The following is a 19,988-nucleotide window of genomic DNA, read 5'->3' on the forward strand; positions in this document are numbered from 1 at the left end:
TAACGTGTATTTTGGATAAATACTCATAGTGTAAAAATTGTCTAGTGTATATTTGAAAAAATTTCAACTTGCATACGCCAGCCATTCAACGTATATTCGAAAAAAAGTTGACAAGCATTCAAAAACAGAAGAATATAACTAAAAAAGGAACAAGAAAAATAAATAAATAAATAAAACAAAAGAAATAAATAAGGAAATCTTCTAAAACTACCCGTACCGGTTTATAGAAGCTTCCTAAAACCGCTCCTAGGAAGCTTCTGAAAACGGCACGAATGCACGTTATTGGGTCGGCCCACTTGCGGAAGCGCGAGAGGTGAGAAAAGAATATATCTCGCAATAGGCCAGACATAGCTCTCGCGCTAGATGCTAGCCTATTTGAAAATATTGTAGGCTGAGGCAGAAGTTGGCCAAGGTGCTAGTCCAGAGAGGTTATATTTGGGTTAGCCAAAATAACAAGAATGAGCTTCCATTTGAACTTGGTCCACGCACGGATTGAATGGGGGGCGCTTTGTCTCGGAAGGCTCCTATGTGGCGCCTCAAGCACCACTTAGAGAAACTGGCGCTCACGCTGGGCCGGTCCACCATGGCAAACAGGTGGCTCGCTCAAGTAACTTCATATGACCGCGAATAAAAGTCACTGTTGTTTGTAGTGTAGATGTTTGAGCTAACTATTGACTAAATGTGTTGACCTGTTGGCTTGTTGTTCAAGTAATAAAAAAATTCAATCCATTTAAAATGTTTCTATCACTCTAAAAATGTTGCCTGATTCAAAAAGCTATTCATGACATATTTCAATAATATTCATATTTTTTCGGAAAAATTTCATTGCATATTAAAAAAATAATATTCAAGGTGCATTTTGTAATGCTTGACGTGTATTGCGGGTAAATGCTCGTACTGCAAAAATTGTCTAATGTGTATCTGAAAAATGTTCAACTTGCATAGGACAACCGTTCAATGTATATTCGAAAAAGTTGACAATCATTCAAAAATTGAAAAAACACTAAAACAGGAACAGGAAAAATAAATAAATAAAACAAAAGGAAAGGAAAGAAACAATGAAATCTTCTAAAACCGGCCATACCGGTCCATATAAGTTTCCTAAAACTGCTACCAGGAAACTTCTGAAAATGGCACCAATGCATGTTATTGGGTCAGCCCACCGGCAGAAGCACGAGAGGCGAGAAAAGAATATGTCTCGCAATAGGTGAGACATAGTTGTCGCGTCATATGCCAACCTATTTGAGAAGGTCGTAAGGTTAGGCTAAGCAGAATTTGGCCAAAGGTGCCATATATTGTGCTTCAGGCCCAGACTATCGGGTGAGCGTCCAAGTGGCCTACTTTGTCTTGGAGTGCTCCTATATGGCGCCTCAAGTGGACACATCTTCTCCTTCTCGGCCCTCCGGGTGGTTTTGTCGAGGGAGCTTCAGGCCCAGACTATCGGCAGAGAGGTGGCTACCGTGGTCACCGTGGTGGTCGTGGTCGGTACCGCAGACAGCCTCCGCCACCGGCCGTTGTTGACCATGAGGCTTCTGTTGTAGCAGCCGATCCCGTTCAGTCAACTGAACTGCCTAGCCCGGCGATGGAGGTCGTGACGGCACTGGCCAACGCGGAGGTTCCTGGGACTGGTGTTTCAGCTGAGGCAGGCGACAGGACTGATTCAGAGAGAGCGTCCAAGTGGGCGCGTAAGAAGGAGAAGATGTTATGCTATCGATGTGGTGAGAAGGGTCACTTCATTGCTGAGTGCGTGGCGGAGTTGTGCGATTCGTGTGGTAAGCCAGCACATGCCACAGGGGGATTGCCCGCTTCTGCGTGATCAGGTTCCGGCTCTTACAATGTATGGAGTATATTGTGCTGAGTTGATGTTCTTTGAGTCCCCGGCTGCGAGAGAGATTCCGGTGGAGACGCAGAGTTTGACCACTGGAGTTGTGAAAGCTACCCAGGGAGAGGTTTCTGAGGCTCAGATTGTGCAGAGACTTCAGGAACTGGCTCCAGGTGACTTTCAGTGGGAACTTGTCCAGATTGAGGACAATGTGTTCAGGGTTGACTTCCCAACTGTGGATGATTTGCAGAGATTGCTGAGCTTTGGGTTGTGCAGAGTTTCTGGCACTAAATGCATTCTGGAATTTCACGAGTGGAAGAAGGTGGAGCCTAAGGGCAAGCCCCTTACTCAGGTTTGGTTGTGGTTTTCCGGGGCTCCCTCTGAGCCTTTGAAGGATGCTTGAGTTGTGGCTAGTCTGGATATTATGGTTGGAAAAACTGAGAAAGTGGATATGGCCTTTACCCGCGCCCATGGGGTGGCCCGACTTCTAGTGAGCGTTCTGGACATTGAGTTCGTCCCTGATGTGGTCAACTAGACTTATAGGGGAGAGGTGTTTCCTCTTGAGATTGAGTTTGACGATGCAGATCTGTTTGCTGAGTCGATTAATGGGACTGATGTGGATATGCACGAGGGTGATGACAGCGCGGGTGCTAGAGGGGCACCGACTGATGAGGCTGGACGAGAGAGGTCCAACGGATCGGGACCTGTTGCTCAGTTACCCGGGGATGGGCCCGGGGTAGAGCCGGCACCAGCTTCCTCGGTGCCTATGAGTTCTCTGCGGTTTGGGTCGTTTGAGCCAGCTTCTGCCCCTCCCAGACTATGGAGCGACCGGGTGGAATCTGATGATGTTTTTGAGTGCACGCTTCCGGTGTTGGAGTTTGATGCTGCTGATAGTCCCGTGGTGGGAGGCTTGGTGAGGTCGCTCTCGGCGACGACCTTGGATGGGGGAGGGGAGGTGGAGCCTCAGGTGGCTTCGCTTTCCCCCGCTCTCCCCAGTGGTCGCGTTTCGGGAGATGACGTGTGCTTCAGAGGTTGTGCCTGGGGGGGGGGGGAGTCCGGGGCAGGTGGCCTCGACTTCTTCTCCTCCTATCATGGTGACGGCGACGCTGACGACAGCTGGCCGTGGGGGAGGCCGTCCGGGGCAGGTGGCCCCGGTTCCCTGTTCTCCGGTGGCAGCTAGAGCGGCCACATCTCCAATGGCGCTGGGTGGGGGTCTGGGGCAGGTGGCCTCGATGCCCCCTTCTCCTTCGGCAGTCAGGACGGCGATGCCCTCTGGCCAGAGGGTTGGGGCGGGGGGAGTGCTCGGGCAGGCGGCGCCCGCGCTTCCCTCTCCTGGCTTACCGTCCGTGGGACTTGGGAGCCCACCGCCGCCTCCTCCGGTAACTTTGGCTGACTCTTCAGCGCGAGGTATTACTCGAGAGGAGGTCATTGCCTTTGGGGGGATCCCCGACCCGGTCTCTGCGGGGAGACGGATGAGTTCTCGTCTCTAGGAGCACCCGGAGGTTGATGACATGCAGCAGAGGTGCGCTATAAGGGCGGCCAAGCTTCGTGACATTGAGGTCACTACTGGTATGTCTGTCAACGTGTCTAATTCTATTTTGCATTTTTCGAATGAGGAGATTATAAATAATGCCAACCAATTAGGAGTTTCGCTAGGGAGTACTAATAGTGAAATTCCCAATTCGGTTAATGATCTCCTAGATTTGGAAGCGGAACACGCTTTAGAAACAATTCGAAACCTAGCAGCGGTAAAACCCATGAATGATGCTGAGATTGATGCGTTGGGGGTCAGAGTGCTTGATAATTTTTGTGCGGATCTTGCACCATCCACTCCTGAATCTGAGGAAGAGGATGTAACTCTAGAGGATGCAGTAGCTAGACCCACTGAGCCCGGTTATGAGGACCGGATGGAGGACCAAAGTAAACCCAAACGTAAGTGGAAGCAGAAGATTTATCCCGTTTCAGCGGTTCGTAGGAGTGCTAGGATCCGGACTGCCAAAAAATTTCATGATGAAATATGAATGGATTCTTTTGGAACAGCAGAGGTCTGAAGGACTTGGCTAAAAGAAGGTTTCTTGCTGAGGCGTCTCTTGAGCATAGATTAGATTTTATTGCTCTCTCTGAAACTGGTAGGGATAATTTTGCGCCCCAGTTTCTCAACACTTTATCGGGCGGTGTCGATTTTGATTGGCATCGCCTTCCTCCGCGAGGAAGATCGGGTGGGATCTTGCTTGGAGTGAGATGCGATTCACTGGAAGACCGAAGTGTAGTGATGAGTGACTTCGCGGTTAAGTTTTGGGTCAGGTCCAAAGCTGATGGGTTTAACTAGGCTCTGGTGGCGGTTTATGGTGCCGCACAACCCGAGCTTAAACCGGAGTTTTTGGCGGACCTTGTTCGAATCTGTGGATCCGAGCAGCTCCCAATTTTAGTTGGGGGTGACTTCAACATCATTAGGAGGAGAGAGGAAAAGAATAATGATAATTTTGATGGCAGATGGTCGTTTATGTTCAATACCATTATTGATTAGAGCTTTCCGGTAGAAAATTTACCTGGGCTAATGCTTTGCCAAACCCGACGTATGAGAAGCTTGACCGAGTCCTCGCGAGTGTCGAGTGGGAACAGAAGTTCCCTCTCGTAATGGTTCAGGCTCTCTCGCGCGGAATCTCGGATCACAGACCTTTATTCGTGGACTCAGGTGAGCCAAACCACGTGGGAAACAAAAACACCTTTTCTTTCGAGCTGGCATGGCTCGAACGAGAAGGTTTCTTGGATCTGATTGTCAGGGAATGGGCTAAGGATGCAGGAGGTACGACTTCTGTTGAGCGTTGGCAGAATAAGATTAGGCATTTGAGAAGTTTCCTACGGGGATGGGCTAAACACCTTAGTGGGATTTATAAGATTGAAAAGGAAAGGCTCCTTTCTCTGATTCAGTCCCTAGATATAAAAGCCGAATCCACGATTTTGCAAGCCGCAGAGCTTCAGATTAAACTAGATGCGGAGATGAGGTTGAAAGAACTTCTCCGCGAAGAAGAATTGAAGTGGGCGTTGCGGGCTAAGGTCCGCAGAGTGGTCCAGGGGGACGCAAACACCCTATTCTTTCACTTGATTGCTAATGGCAAGCACAGAAAGTAGATAATCTTTCAGCTTGAACAAGATAAAGGAACTATTGTAGGGTAGGACAACCTGAAACTTTACATTACCGAGTGTTATAAGTAGTTATTTGGACCTCCGGAGGATAGTTGTGTGTCCCTCGATGAGTCCAGGATTGAGGATGTGCCTCAACTAACTGTTAATGATAATGATATTTTGGTTGCCCCGTTCTCGGAGAAGGGGGTGTTTGATGCTATTGCGCAGATGAAAAACAATAAGGCTCCCGGGCCTGATGGATTCCCGGCGGAGTTTTACAAAAAGTGTTGGCATATTATTAAGGGGGATTTGCTACCAATGTTCCATGATCGTTTCTCTGGACAGCTTTAGTTATTTCACTTAAATTTTGGAACAATAACACTGCTTCCTAAGAAAACGGATGCTGTGAGAACCGAGCAGTTCAGGCCGATCTGCCTTCTCAATGTTAGTTTCAAAATTTTCACCATAGTGGGACTAATCGGCTCACACAGATTGCGCATTTTGTGGTGCGGTATTCCCAAACTGCTTTCATGCCGGACAGGAACATCCTAGAAGGGGTGGTGGTTCTGCATGAAACGCTCCACGAAATTCACTCGAAAAAATTGGATGGAGTTGTTTTTAAGGTGGATTTCGAGAAAGCGTACGATAAAGTAAAATGGCCATTCCTACAACAGGCGTTGCGTATGAAAGGTTTTGATGAAGTCTGGCGCCGCCAGGTTGAATCATATACGCAAAAAGGGAGTGTTGGAATCAAAGTGAATGACGAGATAGGTCATTATTTCCAGACACATAAGGGCCTGAGACAAGGGGATTCGATGTCCCCTATCATGTTCAACATTGTAGTTGATATGTTGGCAATTGTGATAGGAAGGGCTAAGGAGGCTGGTCAAGTGGTTGCCCTGGTACCTCATCTTGTTGACGGAGGTGTGTCCATCCTCCAGTACGCCGATGATACAATCATCTTTATGGAGCATGACTTGGCTAAAGCGAGAAATATGAAGCTGGTGTTATGCTTATTTGAACAATTGACCGGGTTAAAGATTAACTTTCACAAAAGCGAGTTGTTCTGTTTTGGTAGAGCCAATGACGAACAAGAGGCATATAGGCAATTGTTTGGGTGCGATTTGGGGGCTTTACCTTTCACCTAATTAGGAATACCAATCCACCATCGTAAGCTGACAAACAGAGAATGGAAGTGCATCGAGGACCGGTTTGAAAAGAAACTGAGTTGCTGGAAGGGCAAGCTCATGTCATACGGAGGCCGATTAATTCTGATAAATTCGGTTCTCACGAGCATGCCTATGTTTCTTTTGTCGTTCTTCGAAGTCCCAGTTGGAGTTAGGAAAAGACTGGACTTTTATTGATCACGATTCTTTTGGCAGGGTGGTGAACTAAAAAGAAAATACCATTTAGCCAAATGGGATATCATCTGTAGACCGAAAGGCCAAGGAGGTCTTGGTATTGAGAATCTTGAAGTTAAGAACAGATGTCTTCTCAGCAAGTGGTTGTGGAAGTTATCAAGTGGGATTGACGCCACTTGGGCGCAAATCCTCCGTAGCAAGTATCTTCAAACCAAAACTTTGTCTCAGGTGACAGTAAGGCCGACTGATTCACCTTTTTGGAAAGGGCTTATGAAAGTCAAACTTTCCCTGTTTAATAGGACAAAGTTTATTGTTGGTAACGGTGCTAGTACGCGATTCTGGGAGGATACTTGGCTCGGAGAGACACCCTTAGCCATCCAATACCCGTCTTTGTATCGTATTGTTCAACGACGTGAGGTTTTTGCTGCAACGGTACTTCAATCTATCCCCCTTAATATTCAGTTTAGAAGGGCGTTAGTGGGCAATCATTGGGAAGAATGGCTACATCTAGTAAGTAGACCCATGGAGGTTCAGCTTTCTCAACAACCCGATGAATTACGCTGGAAGTTTACAAGGTCTGGAGTATTTACAGTTAAATCAATGTATGTTGATGTTATCAATTCAAGCTCGGTTCCTAGTTCCAAACATGTTTGGGCTGTCAAAGTCCCTTTGAAAATCAAAGTGTTTATGTGGTTTGTCCATAAACAAGTTATTTTAACCAAGGACAACTTGACAAAGCGTAATTGGACAGGACCTACTAGGTGTAGTTTCTGTGATCTGGATGAGACGATCAAGCACCTTTTTCTTGATTGCCCGCTAGCCAAAGTTTTATGAAGGACGGTCTATATTGCTTTTAATATTACTCCACCGAGTTCTGTCAACACGTTATTTGGAACGTGGCTTAATGAGATAGAGCCCGAGTTAGCGAGACATATTCGTGTAGGAGTCTGCGCCTTGTTGTGGGCGCTCTGGAATTGCAGAAATGATTTTGTTTTTAACAGGACAACACGCATTCATTTTTTGCAGGTTATCTTCAGAGCCACGACGTTGATCCGTTCGTGATCGCTACTCACTCCGACGGAGGCCAGGGAGTGTTTGGTTACTGGATCTATCCGCTGGGAGATGGTAGCTCGGGATATCTTCAACCGGTTTGGATGGCGGTCATGTAATAGTATAGGCAATTAGTTTACCTATCTCTTTTTTGCCAGCCGGTTGTGGCGTCCTTTATTTGGCTAGTTTATCTTCTAGCCCTTTTTAGCTTTGTGTGAGCTACTTTTTACTTTTCACTTAGAGACTATAAAACCTTGTTGGAACCTATTTATTTGCTTTAATAAGATGGCCGTATGCATCGTTCTGATACAGAGACCAGAGAGTCCCCTTTTCGAAAAAAATGGCGCCTCAAGCACCACTTCACGCTGCCTCACATTGGGCCAGTCCACCAGCGCGAGCTGGTGGCTCGCTCAGGTAACTTCTTACGACCGTGAAAAAAGCTCACTGCAGTGCGTACTACAGATGTTTGAGCTAAGCCATTGACTAAATGTGTTGACCCATTGACTTGTTGTTGACCGTTGAGTTTTTCAGAAAAAGTTCACGCGTTTGAAAAACTTCATATATTTCAAAAAAGTTCAAGAAAAAAGATCATGATTCGGCAAAAATAATTATTGAAAATATCAAATAATTTTAGAAAAATCGTATATGAATTTGAAAAACTTCAAGACTTCGAAAGATAATAATTTGGAAAAAGTTCACAAAATAAAAACATTACACGAATTTGAACAAAAAAAATTCTAAAAAGATCATAATTTGAAAAACAAATTGTTCACAAAAAATTAAAAAACTCAATTTGATAAAAAGTTCACAAAAAATATGAATATTTCACAAATTTGGTAAAACAAAAAAGGTAACAGTAAAAGGAAAAAATGGAAATGAAAAAAGAAAGAAAAAACTGAGCAATCCTGGCCCAGAAAACACACAGAAACAAACACACACAAAAACTATCGCAACATAAAAAACACCTGAAGAAAACGCTCTGCAGCTACATTTCCTAAATGGCCCGCCACGCTCGGTCGGAGGGATGCACGCCTGTTAGTGAATTAAACTATAACCGGCGCTTAAGGCGTGGAATAGGAACCAGCTTTGACTCTCCTTTGGCGCTTCCGGAATGGATGTGCCGAACGCGGGAGGAACGCTGGCTCGCTAGCGTTCGTCCTGTTATAATGGTTTTTTATTACTTTTTGATAACTTTTTTAAAGGTAAAATACTTTACTTAAATTGTAAGTAATGGTCATCACACGTTTAAAAAAGGCTGATAAAATAAATAAAAATGTGCAATGTAAAAATAATGCTCACTACTTAAAAAATTGTTGACCACACTAAAAAAATGATGAAAATTAAATAGTTTCGCGTGTTTCAAACATATCTTCATGGCATTTTTTAATAAACACAATTTTATAAAAATCTCCGCATAATTTTTAAAATGTTTTAAATCATTATTGTGACATTTCTAAAAATGTTAGGCCCTCTTTGATTCGTAGGATTCTCAAACACTAAAATAGGAAAAATAAAGGATTGGAGTGGCATGCCCACTTGAATCCCATAGGGTTAGTATAGAGTGTTTGATGCCACAGGAAAAACAAAGGAAGTGAAAAAAAAAAGTTGGAGTGGATGCTAGATTTCAAATGAAATCTAGTACACATGATTCCATACGAAAAATTCCTGTAGGATTCAATCATATAAATTAAACAACGAATGTAGGGAAAAAAATCCTAAGGATTCTAACCCTACAAAAATCCTATGGAATTCCTTTGAATCAAAGTAGCCTATAAAAATAAATTTAATAAAGTGTAAAAATAATGAGTAATTTTATAAAAAATTTGATATTAAAAAAGGGTTCACAGGTTTACGATAAAATGTTCCTAATTTTTTATTTAAAAACGTTAATACATTGTATTTTGTCGTGTAAAATAAAAATAAATGCTTCATCTAAGTAAAAAAATTCAACATGTGTTGAAAAAATGTTTCATGTACTTGAAAAAATGTTCAAACTTTGTATTTGAAAAAAGTGTTCATCATATATTTGAAAAATATTTAACATGTATTAAAAATGATTAACTTGTATTAAAAAAGTAGGCATGTATTTGAATAAAATAGAATGATGTAAAATGTACAATAAAACACGGAGCACATAAAACAGAAGATAAAAAGCGCATGGAAGGTTCTACAACCGGTCCACACCGGTCCATAGAACCTTCCCAAAAACCGCTCTAATGGGCGAGAGCAACAGATTGAGTCAGACCAGTTTATTGAAGTTATTTTTCTCAAAATAAGTGTATTCAAGTTACAGTCGATCTGGTGGGCGCAACGACGAGCTATACATGAAGGCGCTTTTCAGAGTCCCATGTCGACCCTGCTCTTTATAAACTGCTACCTATCGGAGTTGTCCCGGTCCGAGGTGAGAATCGGCTAGTGATTTCTATGGCAAGGAATGGCTTCGGCTGCATGGATTCCTCCTCCAAGACGACGATGATGAATGTTGATGGTGTGCTGGCGAAGACAATGAGAAAGGTGTCATCAGTGTCGTGTGCCGAGATGAATCTAGGGGCTTCACCAATTGGTTTGAAGGTCTCACGATCCCAATGTTGCTTGAGGCCTATGCTAGCGAGAAGCACTTGCAAAAAAAAAACGAGACTAACCCGGGCTAGACTAGCTTGTTGGCATTTTTTTACACAAAGAAAACTCCATGAGCACCAAGCGCTTGAGCCGAGACTCAAACATTGGTGGGCTGGTTGCAAACTCCCGTGCCTTGCCAACTGAACTACGCTCCGTTCTCGACGCGAGAAGCACTTGCGCCGGCAGAAGATTTGCACATTCACATTAATGATGGTGTCAGACTGTCTTGGTGTGGTCAGTGCTATCAATCAAGGCAATTACATGGGGCATTATTGCAAGATGAGAGAGGAGACTGAGAGCTAGGAAGGAGTTTCTGGTCATCCATGTTTAAATCACTAGAAAAAAATAGCACACTATGACGTGTTGAGGAATCTCTCGCTAAATTTAGTCAATGTATAGTGTTTTGTCATTAACACATTATAGCGCGATATAGCATGCTAATAGTGTATTTTAAGACTGATACTATTTTGTTACAACACGTTATTTTTTGGACCCCCCTAAATACTGAATGTCAACTTCGCATGTCATCCCGAATGTTTTTTCATGGCAATTTTAGTTGACGCGAGGTGGCAATTTTAGTTGTTAGAACATGGCAACCTTATCCCAGTTTACTTTTTTTCCAGAAAATTGTCATGTTTGCCAACCTTGTGTGAAGTAAAGTTGCCATAAAAAATGGCCGGGTTACCATGCTTAAAATCCGAACATTCGTTATTTATCATTTTCATATTCTTTCATTGGTTTAGATACAAGCAAACGAGAAAACACATAGCCTAGCAGAAATGGCGATCAATCTTGAGGTCAGACGCCATGTTTGGTTCATTAATCCTCCGATGAACACTTATACCATATAACATTTTGATTCAATAAAGCTGCAATTGGTCTGCTAAAAGAACTAGTAAGATGCATATATTATATTTATTGTCATAAACTAGCAAAAAGGCCCGTACGTTGCAACAGAAAAAAAATATAATCTCCAATGGCCATGACCACATTTTACTGCATCACCAACATACACTACCACTCTCAATTTCGTGAAATCATGCACAACTATTGAAATCATGAATATTTTTAAACCCGTGAACATATTTGAAATCATGAACAATTATCAAATTTGTGAACACTTTTACAAATTATCTAACATTTTTTTGAATTCATGAACATTTTATACTGTTTACAAACCTTTTTGAAGTTTTTTGAACAATTTCTTGAATCAGCAAACTTTCTAGAATCGACGAACATTTTTTTAAATTAGTGGAACAATTATTGTAATTTACGAACATTTTTTTGATTTAACGAATATTTTTGAAATGCATGATCTTTTTTGAATTAGCGAACATTTTATGAATGAATAAAATGATTTTTGAGTCACGAACAGTTTTGGAATTTTTAGGATATTTTTTCATTCATGAACTTTTTTTAATTGGCGAAATTTTGTTCAATTTCAATAATATTGTTTAAAACACGAACTTTTAAAAAATCATTAACAATTTTTGATTTCCCGAACACTTGTTTTCAAAATTTGAAACATGTCTGAATAAGCAAACAGTTTTTTACGAAACCGCAAACATTTTTTGAATGCACAAATATTTTACGATTTCTTAAACATTTTATTAAAAAAATCTCATTTTTTAAAACTATTTTGAAGTCCCAAATTATTTAAAGTAGGAAAAATAAAAATGAATAAAAAATAAAAATAAAATTTAAAAAACATGCCGCCCGTACATGTGCCGGCCCAGATGGGCGCGCTGCATGTTCTGCCAGTGCGCAGAGCGCAGCGAGGTCCTACTGCATCGACCCGCCCAGGCGGAGGATTCCCCTGTGTAAAATGTTTTTTATCACTTATAAATGGAATTTGTGGATAATATTGTACAACTTTGAGGGCAATTTCCCTGATGTACCGCTAACACCAATGGCCTCTTTATTACTAGATCGGCAGCGCGCCTTGGCACGAGGGTGCCGGTCCAACCGATATGATCAAGCTGTGAAAGATCAAACCGATATAATGCAGCAGTAGGAAGGCAAGTTTATCACATGTAACAATACAACTTAATCAAAAAAGGGCTACTTGCCGAACCCCAACTCCCACATGTGCGTGTCTATCAGGATGGAAATATGTCAAGGAATTAATCAAAAAAAGTTCAATGATCAAATATATGATGATATAACCCTTTTTGATCAACATCTGATATTACTCAATATATCTCAGGATGGAAATATATCTGATATTACTCACAGAGGAGGTGATGTTAGATACTAACAACAGTAAACACTCCGTAAAATATCTAAAAAATGGCCCTATCTAAGTAAGGTTCGGCGTCGTAGAAATCAAAAGCAGGCCATAGTATTAGTCCCAGATAATTGATGTACACCGTTTTTCACACTGCATAATAGTAAACTACATGGTTGAATATTAGATATATAACTTTGTCCACACATCTTCATCCAATTTGCTTGATATATAACTTTGTCCACACTCCATTTGATTTGGTTGCATGTTGCAACGCATGTTGCCTTGCCGGCGGCGACGCCGATGCCCGACTGCTCTTGGAGGCGTCAACGGTGGTGTCAAGGCTGAGGGCGAGGAAGAAGGGTTGGTCGCCGGCTCCATTTTGCATCTGCAGAACCCAAGAACTAAAGATCAACCAAATGATGTGCAGTGAAGGCTATACGTGGTTGAATGAGTTTGCATCAGGAAACATGTCAGCTGAAATGAGAACTTCCACAAGAAAAATGCTCTCAGTGATAGCGTTTGTTTATCACTGCAGATAAAACTGGTTATGTAGTGCGGTCCTCCGTTTATGTACATGCCATGCCAGACTACTATGCATGAAATTTATACTGAGACATGGCTGCTAATCTTTCTAGTTTATATATTCTATTGACTTTCTAAAATAATTACACCAATTCGCATACACGCATGGTCATTGAATTTGACAATCACTTAAGTTTATAGTATATGGCTCTTGCGAGTGCACTATTTGCTGATTGTTATTTTTTCTTAATCAGTTCACCACAAAACGATATATTTGTTCAGTTGTTCTAACTATAAAAAGATTATCTCCTGAATAGGTGAAGAAAACAAATACTTATTGAACAACATGATATGACAATGATGCAAAGAAAATCATTATTCATATGAATCGTTTAAATATCTCGATCAATATAATCACACATGATTAATAGGAAAGAACCGCATCAGTGTTGGCCAGGGACAGGGTAACGTCCTGTCAGAGATGCTTTTAGCTGGTTGACACTCTGCATAAGATGATGCTTCTCGGTGCAACAAAACAAAGGAAATCTCAACACAAAGGAACATACTGCTCCTCTTCGAAAAGTAGTAGGAAAAGGAGAAGCAGGATATACTCACCCCAAATACAAGGACTCCTCTTCTATGTGGGGTAGGGTTCTATACCCAAAAGTTGATGGCGGTTGTCATAGCCAAAATACAAGCACAATCGACAGTAATCACTTCCCGGGGAGCAAGAATTTTCTGCATTACTAACAAAGGTAAAGAGCAAAAGCTCCCAAAGTTATGACCCTGTCGAATTTACCAAAGTTGCAATATTTTGCTAGTGCCAAAACAAAATTAGCATCAGACAACAGGTTTCATGCTTGCGTGAAATAAAATCATGATTTGGTGCTCCCAGAAATCTAGCTGGTAATAGTTTAACACAAAATACTGCAAGTATACTGAATCAGATGCTGTACTAAGTACTCCCATGTCAACAACATCCATATTTGAGTAAAAAGTAAAGTATGCCATGACCTATTTCAGGTCTCAGCAATATATCGCATCAACAAGCCCTACAACTTCTACAGAATCACAGCTCTGTCATATTTAAGACCTAAAATATTAAGGTCTAAACTTAAACCAACATAAATGGCATTGCAGCTTTAAGCCTTTAATTACTAATATCCACATCAATACTCAACACTGTGATGTAAGGGTGAAGTGTACCTGATCCACCACCGATAAGGAAGGCCATCCCTTGATCCCTAAGCTTATGTTTGATGATCATCTGTAGAAGAAAAAAGTGCATCTTTCATTTCCTGGAAAGCAAGTTGCCAGAAGCATGCCAAATAAACTGAAAACAAACTTGCAGGATCCACATGACCTCATAATCAATAAGGTACCCCAGCAATTACCCTACCTCTGGCCAATTTCAATGTTGCGCAGCCGCTGATAGACTGTACTTGGGACTGACACATCTTTGACCGAGCAGAGGAAAGCATCTGCCTGCAATTTGTTACATTATGAGGTTCATGCGACTGTTTTAAAGCAAATTACAGACTTCAAGACAATTTACCTGGCAAATTAGTTGTCCACCAAAGTTCGCTAGATATATCTGTATTCTGTAACAAAATGCGACTGTTCAGAATTTTCTATTAATTTGTACAGAAGATCAGAGTGCAGCTCATACAAAAGTGTCTTCCAGTCAGAAAAGAATTGGTAAATAACAAAATTCCAATGTCAATTAATGTGCCAATGATTTCGGTGTTAATTTTGTTTGGAAGGTTAAAAGTTTACCCTGCAACCTATTGAACTGTAGTAAGAGACTAATAAAAGAATCTGTAGTAATCACATGCAAAGTGGTGTTTGATAATGTTGCATGAACAACAAAGAGAAGTGGTCCCCCCCAACACACTAACTTCCATGGCCAATAGAAAATGCAGCGGGGATAGGTCATATAGTCAACTCTCAAGTCTCTACCATGACAAACATAACTCAAGAATTTTATACGGATAACTTTGCTAACCTTCAAAAGCCTTTAGCAAAGCCCCAATAGATATAAAGTTGCCCCGATCCTTCTCACCAACCTGAAGAATCTAGACACCATGAAGAAGATGAAACTTAGTGTGCTTTCAGTTGAGATATTACATTTGGAAAAGAAGTAAATGATATTAGAAATGCAAGATACAAGCCTTATATGACAACCATCTCATCCAAAAACTGAAAAAACGTAAAATGCCACAACATTATACTTACTAGACAACATGCACACAATTCACACAGGTTATGCAATCATGATTTATATATATTCTGCCTAGAGGTCGTCGAATGCCCAAACACCGCAAAAATCTCTACCTTCACCTTACTGGACAACAACCACATCTACCCATAGAAAGAACATAAGTACCAGACTGAAACTATGGGCGATATCAAAATAATTGCATGATAGGCAACGGATCAAATACCTGTGATACACTCGGGCATATTTATAGGCCTAGGAAGCTGACTAACTGGTGTCGGGGCATAACTGCAGAAAGGAGACTCTGCTTCTAGATCATCCCTCCAAACAACAATCGTGTACCTTTTGAACCTGATCATGTACTGTGACTCTCCACTGGCCACAAGACATATTTCTTGCTGAAGACTAAGAATTTGCGGATACCATAGACCCTGCCTTCTTGAACACATCCATAAACTGGTGCACAAATTTTTCAGGGATGTTTGCATACCTATGGTTACCCTGCTGAGAAAAGAACATGGGTCAGAAGAGGAGACAAAGGCATCCAAAAAGCAACGGAATGGCCAAAATGATAGACCAGGCCGAGGAATCTAGGTACCTTAGCGTCAAGTGTAACCATATCTCTGTGTGCTTGCTAGGCCCATTATCAGTTCCACCGCAGTGATGCCAAAGACGTGACACATACCCACAGGAATGCTTGAGCGAGTTACCGGGATGGAGTTCAGACAGTGCATTGAATGCCATCTACAACAAATAGTTAGAATTAATCATCAGGAAAGGAATAATCAGGAGAGGACATAACAACCTCAAAAAGAAAAACTACCATCAGATATATGAAAGAGAGAAAGATTACATGCAATTAGCATGATGAGGACAGGGTATGGAGATACACCCCCTCTCCCTACACCCAATCATTTATTATTCGGACGAAAGTACCATCCCAAACGGCAAAAGAAGACGAATCAATTATCTCGTTTTATGATTATACCAAAAGGATATGTACAGATGAAGGCAGCTGAACCAGAAACTAATAAAAAGGTCAACACAATGCAAAATATAACACCACAATGGTACACTGATATCTCAAAAGGCCCTAAGGGTAAACGATATTTTGAGTTTCAGTAGTACAATCTATATTTTCATCTTCAGTAAGTATTTTTTAGCAATTCTCTTGATGTACATGAGACAAAACAACGTATAGTTGCCCATGACTAAACACACAATTCTTTAGATATATATCGAAGATATCTACATTTTTTAATAGTCCCAGGATTAATTAACCATGGAAAACAAAGGGAAATTCTCCTAACAGAACCTCCTTGATTCTCCTAAAACTAAGTGTTGAAACGAATAGGAGGCTAAACCGCCTAAACACACACACACACACACACACACACACACACACACACACACACACACACACACACACACACACACACACACACACACACACACACACGTGCGCGCGCGCATACATCAGACATCTCTATAGAACCAATTCAGGTAGATCAAGAAAATGCAAAGCCGAATAGCATGACATATATAGAATTGTAGATTAGTATCTAGTATAACCAGAAAAGTTGAAGAGCATCCAAACACACAAACACCTTATACCAAATTCAGGCACATCAAGAAAATCAACAGTTGAATACAGTCTCAATCTCAATTACCCATCTAGTAGCTATAACAAAATATAAAAACAACTAACCATTGCTGGAAGCAAGCCACTTACCAAACCATCAAATAAAACAACTCCCAGAAGGTACATGTTTAGCCAATTAACAACTCCCAAGGCCCACTTCTCGAGACAATAAATCAGCTTGACCGCAAGCTCCTACAATTATAATATTCAGCATAAGCCAGTGCCCAATGCTAATTGAAACTAAATGACATCTGCCTACGTCGTGTTTACTAGGGGCAATGTGGTCGAGCAGCAAGGCCAGGTCGAGCAGCAAAGAACAACATCACGTTCTTCCTGTACAATCCAGTATAGGCTGGCCAATCTAGCTCTTCCACTTAATAAACCCAAGAAAGCCCGAGACCTACATCAAAATTTTCTTTCATACACATGCAAGGGTCATCCCTATATAGCAGTTTCTTCTACTGATAATCCCTATCTATCAAACGCCTCCTCCCATAAATAAATGCAGCAGGGCTCACCAATCAATCAAGCAAATGGAAGAACATGCTGCACCAAAGAGGACTGCTTTTTAGGGGAGCCATACACGCATAAAACCTAATAAGTAAAATAAATAAGGTGGATAAATTGGCTAACTGAACACCCAAATATAAGCATACTGATCAGGTTACGAACCTAGAGCAGCAAAACCATGTGAAATCAATAAAAGATTAAATTACTGGAGATAAAACAAGGTAATGAAAACCAAAAGATGAACAATATCCAGAAAAGAAGATGATAGAAAATCAACACCAATTATTATAACGAAAGGTCAAATATACGGATGGTCAAAGAAACCATCTTGTTAATTTAAGAAAAAACAATGAAAACAACCTGCAGGAAGATAAGATCATTTCCTTGGTATATCTTGGTAAAACACAAAGGGTGAAATGTTGAGATGCAATAAATGTACTCAACTTTATCATAGAAGGTATAGCAATATATAAGAAATGGGCAGTAGCAGATTCACAAAACAGCAATCATAAAGATACACCTTTTTAAAAGAGATAGAAGTATACCTGCAATGTGGTCGTGGTGAACCTCAAAGATAAAGAATCGCTAACCAATTAGCCTTGCAAGCTCGTGATCTGCAATCTCTTTTTCCTCCCGCATAACATGACCATGTGATCCATGTAGAAACAAAGGAGCAGATGAAGATCATGTTTATATTTTTATATCCAACATACAAACAAACACCCCTCTTACTTGGAACCTAGCTATACCACTAATTCCAAACAAGCCAGCCTTTCATGCACAAAGGAACAAGACCACCAGCATTCCATGCACAAAGAAACAAAGGGCATAGAGGTACACTCCACAAAACAAGCAAAGAGAATAATACTCCTGCCTTTACCAGAATCAAGACAAGAAAAAAGGCCATCATTGGCTAGCCCTGCACCTAACCCTGGAAATGAAGAGGAGTGGAAAGGAGGAGGAGAAAAGGGCTTGATCTGCAGAACCAAATCACACCCCTGTAGCTGCCGTCGTTGGTGATGGTCGCTGCTGCCGTCCGAGGCTAGGGGTCGCTGCTGGACGCGTGCGTGCACCTGTGTACCAAAAGCAGCAGCAACATGAGGGGAGGGGAAGGGCCAAAAACAGCAGCAACATGAGGGGAAGGGAGGGGCCAAGAGCACCTTGACCAGCAGCAGCAATGCTAGGGTTAGGGTTGGAGCAGGGGGGAAGGGCGGCGTCTCGAGCAGGCCATGGCGTGAGCACACTCAGAGGCCGAGGTCGGACGATGGCGCCGGCGGATCTGCGAGCCCTTGGCTGTCGCCGAACCTGCTCGCTCTCCCTCTTCTCTCCCCTTCCTTTTTGATGACGGGAGGGGGGAGGTTGCAGGCGGCGTGGCGCGAGGGAGACGAGGAGAGAGGTCCACCGCGGCGTGGTTTGAGGGGCATCGGCGATGTGGGCAGCGAGGACTGAGGGAGGGACAGGGAGAGGAGAGGGCGGGGCGATGCGGGCGGGGCGGCGAGGACTGAGGGAGGGAGAAGGAGAGGAGAGGGTGGGGCGATGCGGGCAGGGCAACGAGGACGAGGGAGGGGGCGCGAGTGCGGGCTGTGGAGCGGCTAGGTCATCTCCACACGGGTTGTCGCCTTTTATACACCCCTAGGCAAAATTACGAAAATGCCCTCCACAGCCACCCAATTTTACAGGCGATGGCACGAAACGGGGGTAACTATTCATTCCTATAGTGCTCATCCCAGATCCGACGGACGAGCTCTTCCACGCGGTGGATCCGACGGCGGGAAACGCATCAAGCGAACGCAACGGACGGCCAGATTCGTCTGAGCTCTCAGGAGCCTTGTAGGAACATTGGTCTCTTATTTCTGGATTAGGTACAGATATATCATTTACTTTTTGCTAAAAGGGACTGTCTTATTATTAACTGTTGTGGTCTTCACTAATATACCTAGTTGGCATTGCATGCGTACTAGCTATGTTACTCCCACTATGACTAGTTTTAGGGCATCTCCAAATCCCACTCTCAAACTACCTGCATCCGTCTGGACCGCGCTGTCTGGTCACGAAAACCACCAACGCAGTCCTATATTGGTCCGAAGCGCGGTCTGATACGTCTCCAACGTATCTATAATTTTTGATTGTTTCATGCTATTATATTATCTGTTTTGGATGTTTTATATGCATTAATATGCTATTTTGTATTATTTTTGTGACTAACTTATTAACCTAGATCCCACTGCCAGTTTCTGTTTTTTCATTGTTTTTGAGTTAAAAAAAGGAATATCAAACGGAGTCCAAACAGAATAAAACTTCCGCGATGATTTTTCTTGGATCAGAAGACACACGTAGGACTTGGAGTCCAAGTCAGAGAAGCCCCAAGGAGCCGACAAGCCAGGGGCGCGCCCCTAGGGCTTATGGGCCCCTCGGAGACCCCCTGACCTCCTACCTTGGCCTATAAATTCAGAAATATTCCCAAAACCCTAGAAGCATCCACGAAAACACTTTTCCACCGCCGCAGGTCTCTGACCTCGTGAGATCCCATCTGGAGGCCTTTTCCGGTACTCTGCCGGAGGGGGATTCGATCACGGAGGGCATCTACATCAACCTTGCTGCCCTTCCGATGATGCGTGAGTAGTTTACCTCAGACCTACGGGTCCATAGGTAGTAGCTAGATGGCTTCTTCTCTCTCTTTGATCTTCAATACAATGTTCTCCTCGATGTTCTTGGAGTTCTATCTGATGTAATCTTCTTTTGCGATGAGTTTGTCGAGAGTCGATGAATTGTGGATTTATGATGAGATTACCTATGAATATTATTTGAGTCTTCTCTGAATTCTTATATGCATGATTTGATATCTTTGCATTTCTTTTCGAATTATTGGTTTGGTTTGGCCAACTAGA

General features: G+C 42.4%; 1 protein-coding gene across 1 annotated transcript; it reads right to left on the reverse strand.

Moving 5' to 3' along the window:
* Positions 1 to 12,146: 12,146 nt before the first annotated feature.
* LOC120966566 (uncharacterized) lies at positions 12,147 to 17,656 on the reverse strand. Its single transcript, XM_073502288.1, has 11 exons — positions 17,646 to 17,656; positions 16,861 to 16,990; positions 16,681 to 16,782; positions 15,547 to 15,692; positions 15,175 to 15,452; positions 14,736 to 14,805; positions 14,286 to 14,331; positions 14,130 to 14,215; positions 13,937 to 13,997; positions 13,346 to 13,476; positions 12,147 to 12,593 (listed from the first exon to the last, which is right to left on the reverse strand). The coding sequence occupies exons 3-6, from the start codon at positions 16,714 to 16,716 to the stop codon at positions 14,789 to 14,791; spliced, it is 477 nt and encodes a 158-aa protein (XP_073358389.1). The 5' UTR covers positions 16,717 to 16,782; positions 16,861 to 16,990; positions 17,646 to 17,656; the 3' UTR covers positions 12,147 to 12,593; positions 13,346 to 13,476; positions 13,937 to 13,997; positions 14,130 to 14,215; positions 14,286 to 14,331; positions 14,736 to 14,788.
* Positions 17,657 to 19,988: the final 2,332 nt, after the last annotated feature.

This window comes from Aegilops tauschii, chromosome 6, assembly GCF_002575655.3.
Source record: "Aegilops tauschii subsp. strangulata cultivar AL8/78 chromosome 6, Aet v6.0, whole genome shotgun sequence".
Taxonomy (NCBI): domain Eukaryota; kingdom Viridiplantae; phylum Streptophyta; class Magnoliopsida; order Poales; family Poaceae; genus Aegilops; species Aegilops tauschii.

Excerpts from the sequence above, each read along its gene's own strand:
- LOC120966566 (XM_073502288.1), bottom strand. The coding sequence starts at position 16,716 with ATGTACCTTCTGGGAGTTGTTTTATTTGATGGTTTG. Across the intron at positions 15,693-16,680 it reads TTGTTTTATTTGATGGTTTG|ATGGCATTCAATGCACTGTC; the intron begins GTAAGTGGCTTG and ends TATTTGTTGTAG. Across the intron at positions 15,453-15,546 it reads TGGTTACACTTGACGCTAAG|CAGGGTAACCATAGGTATGC; the intron begins GTACCTAGATTC and ends TTCTTTTCTCAG.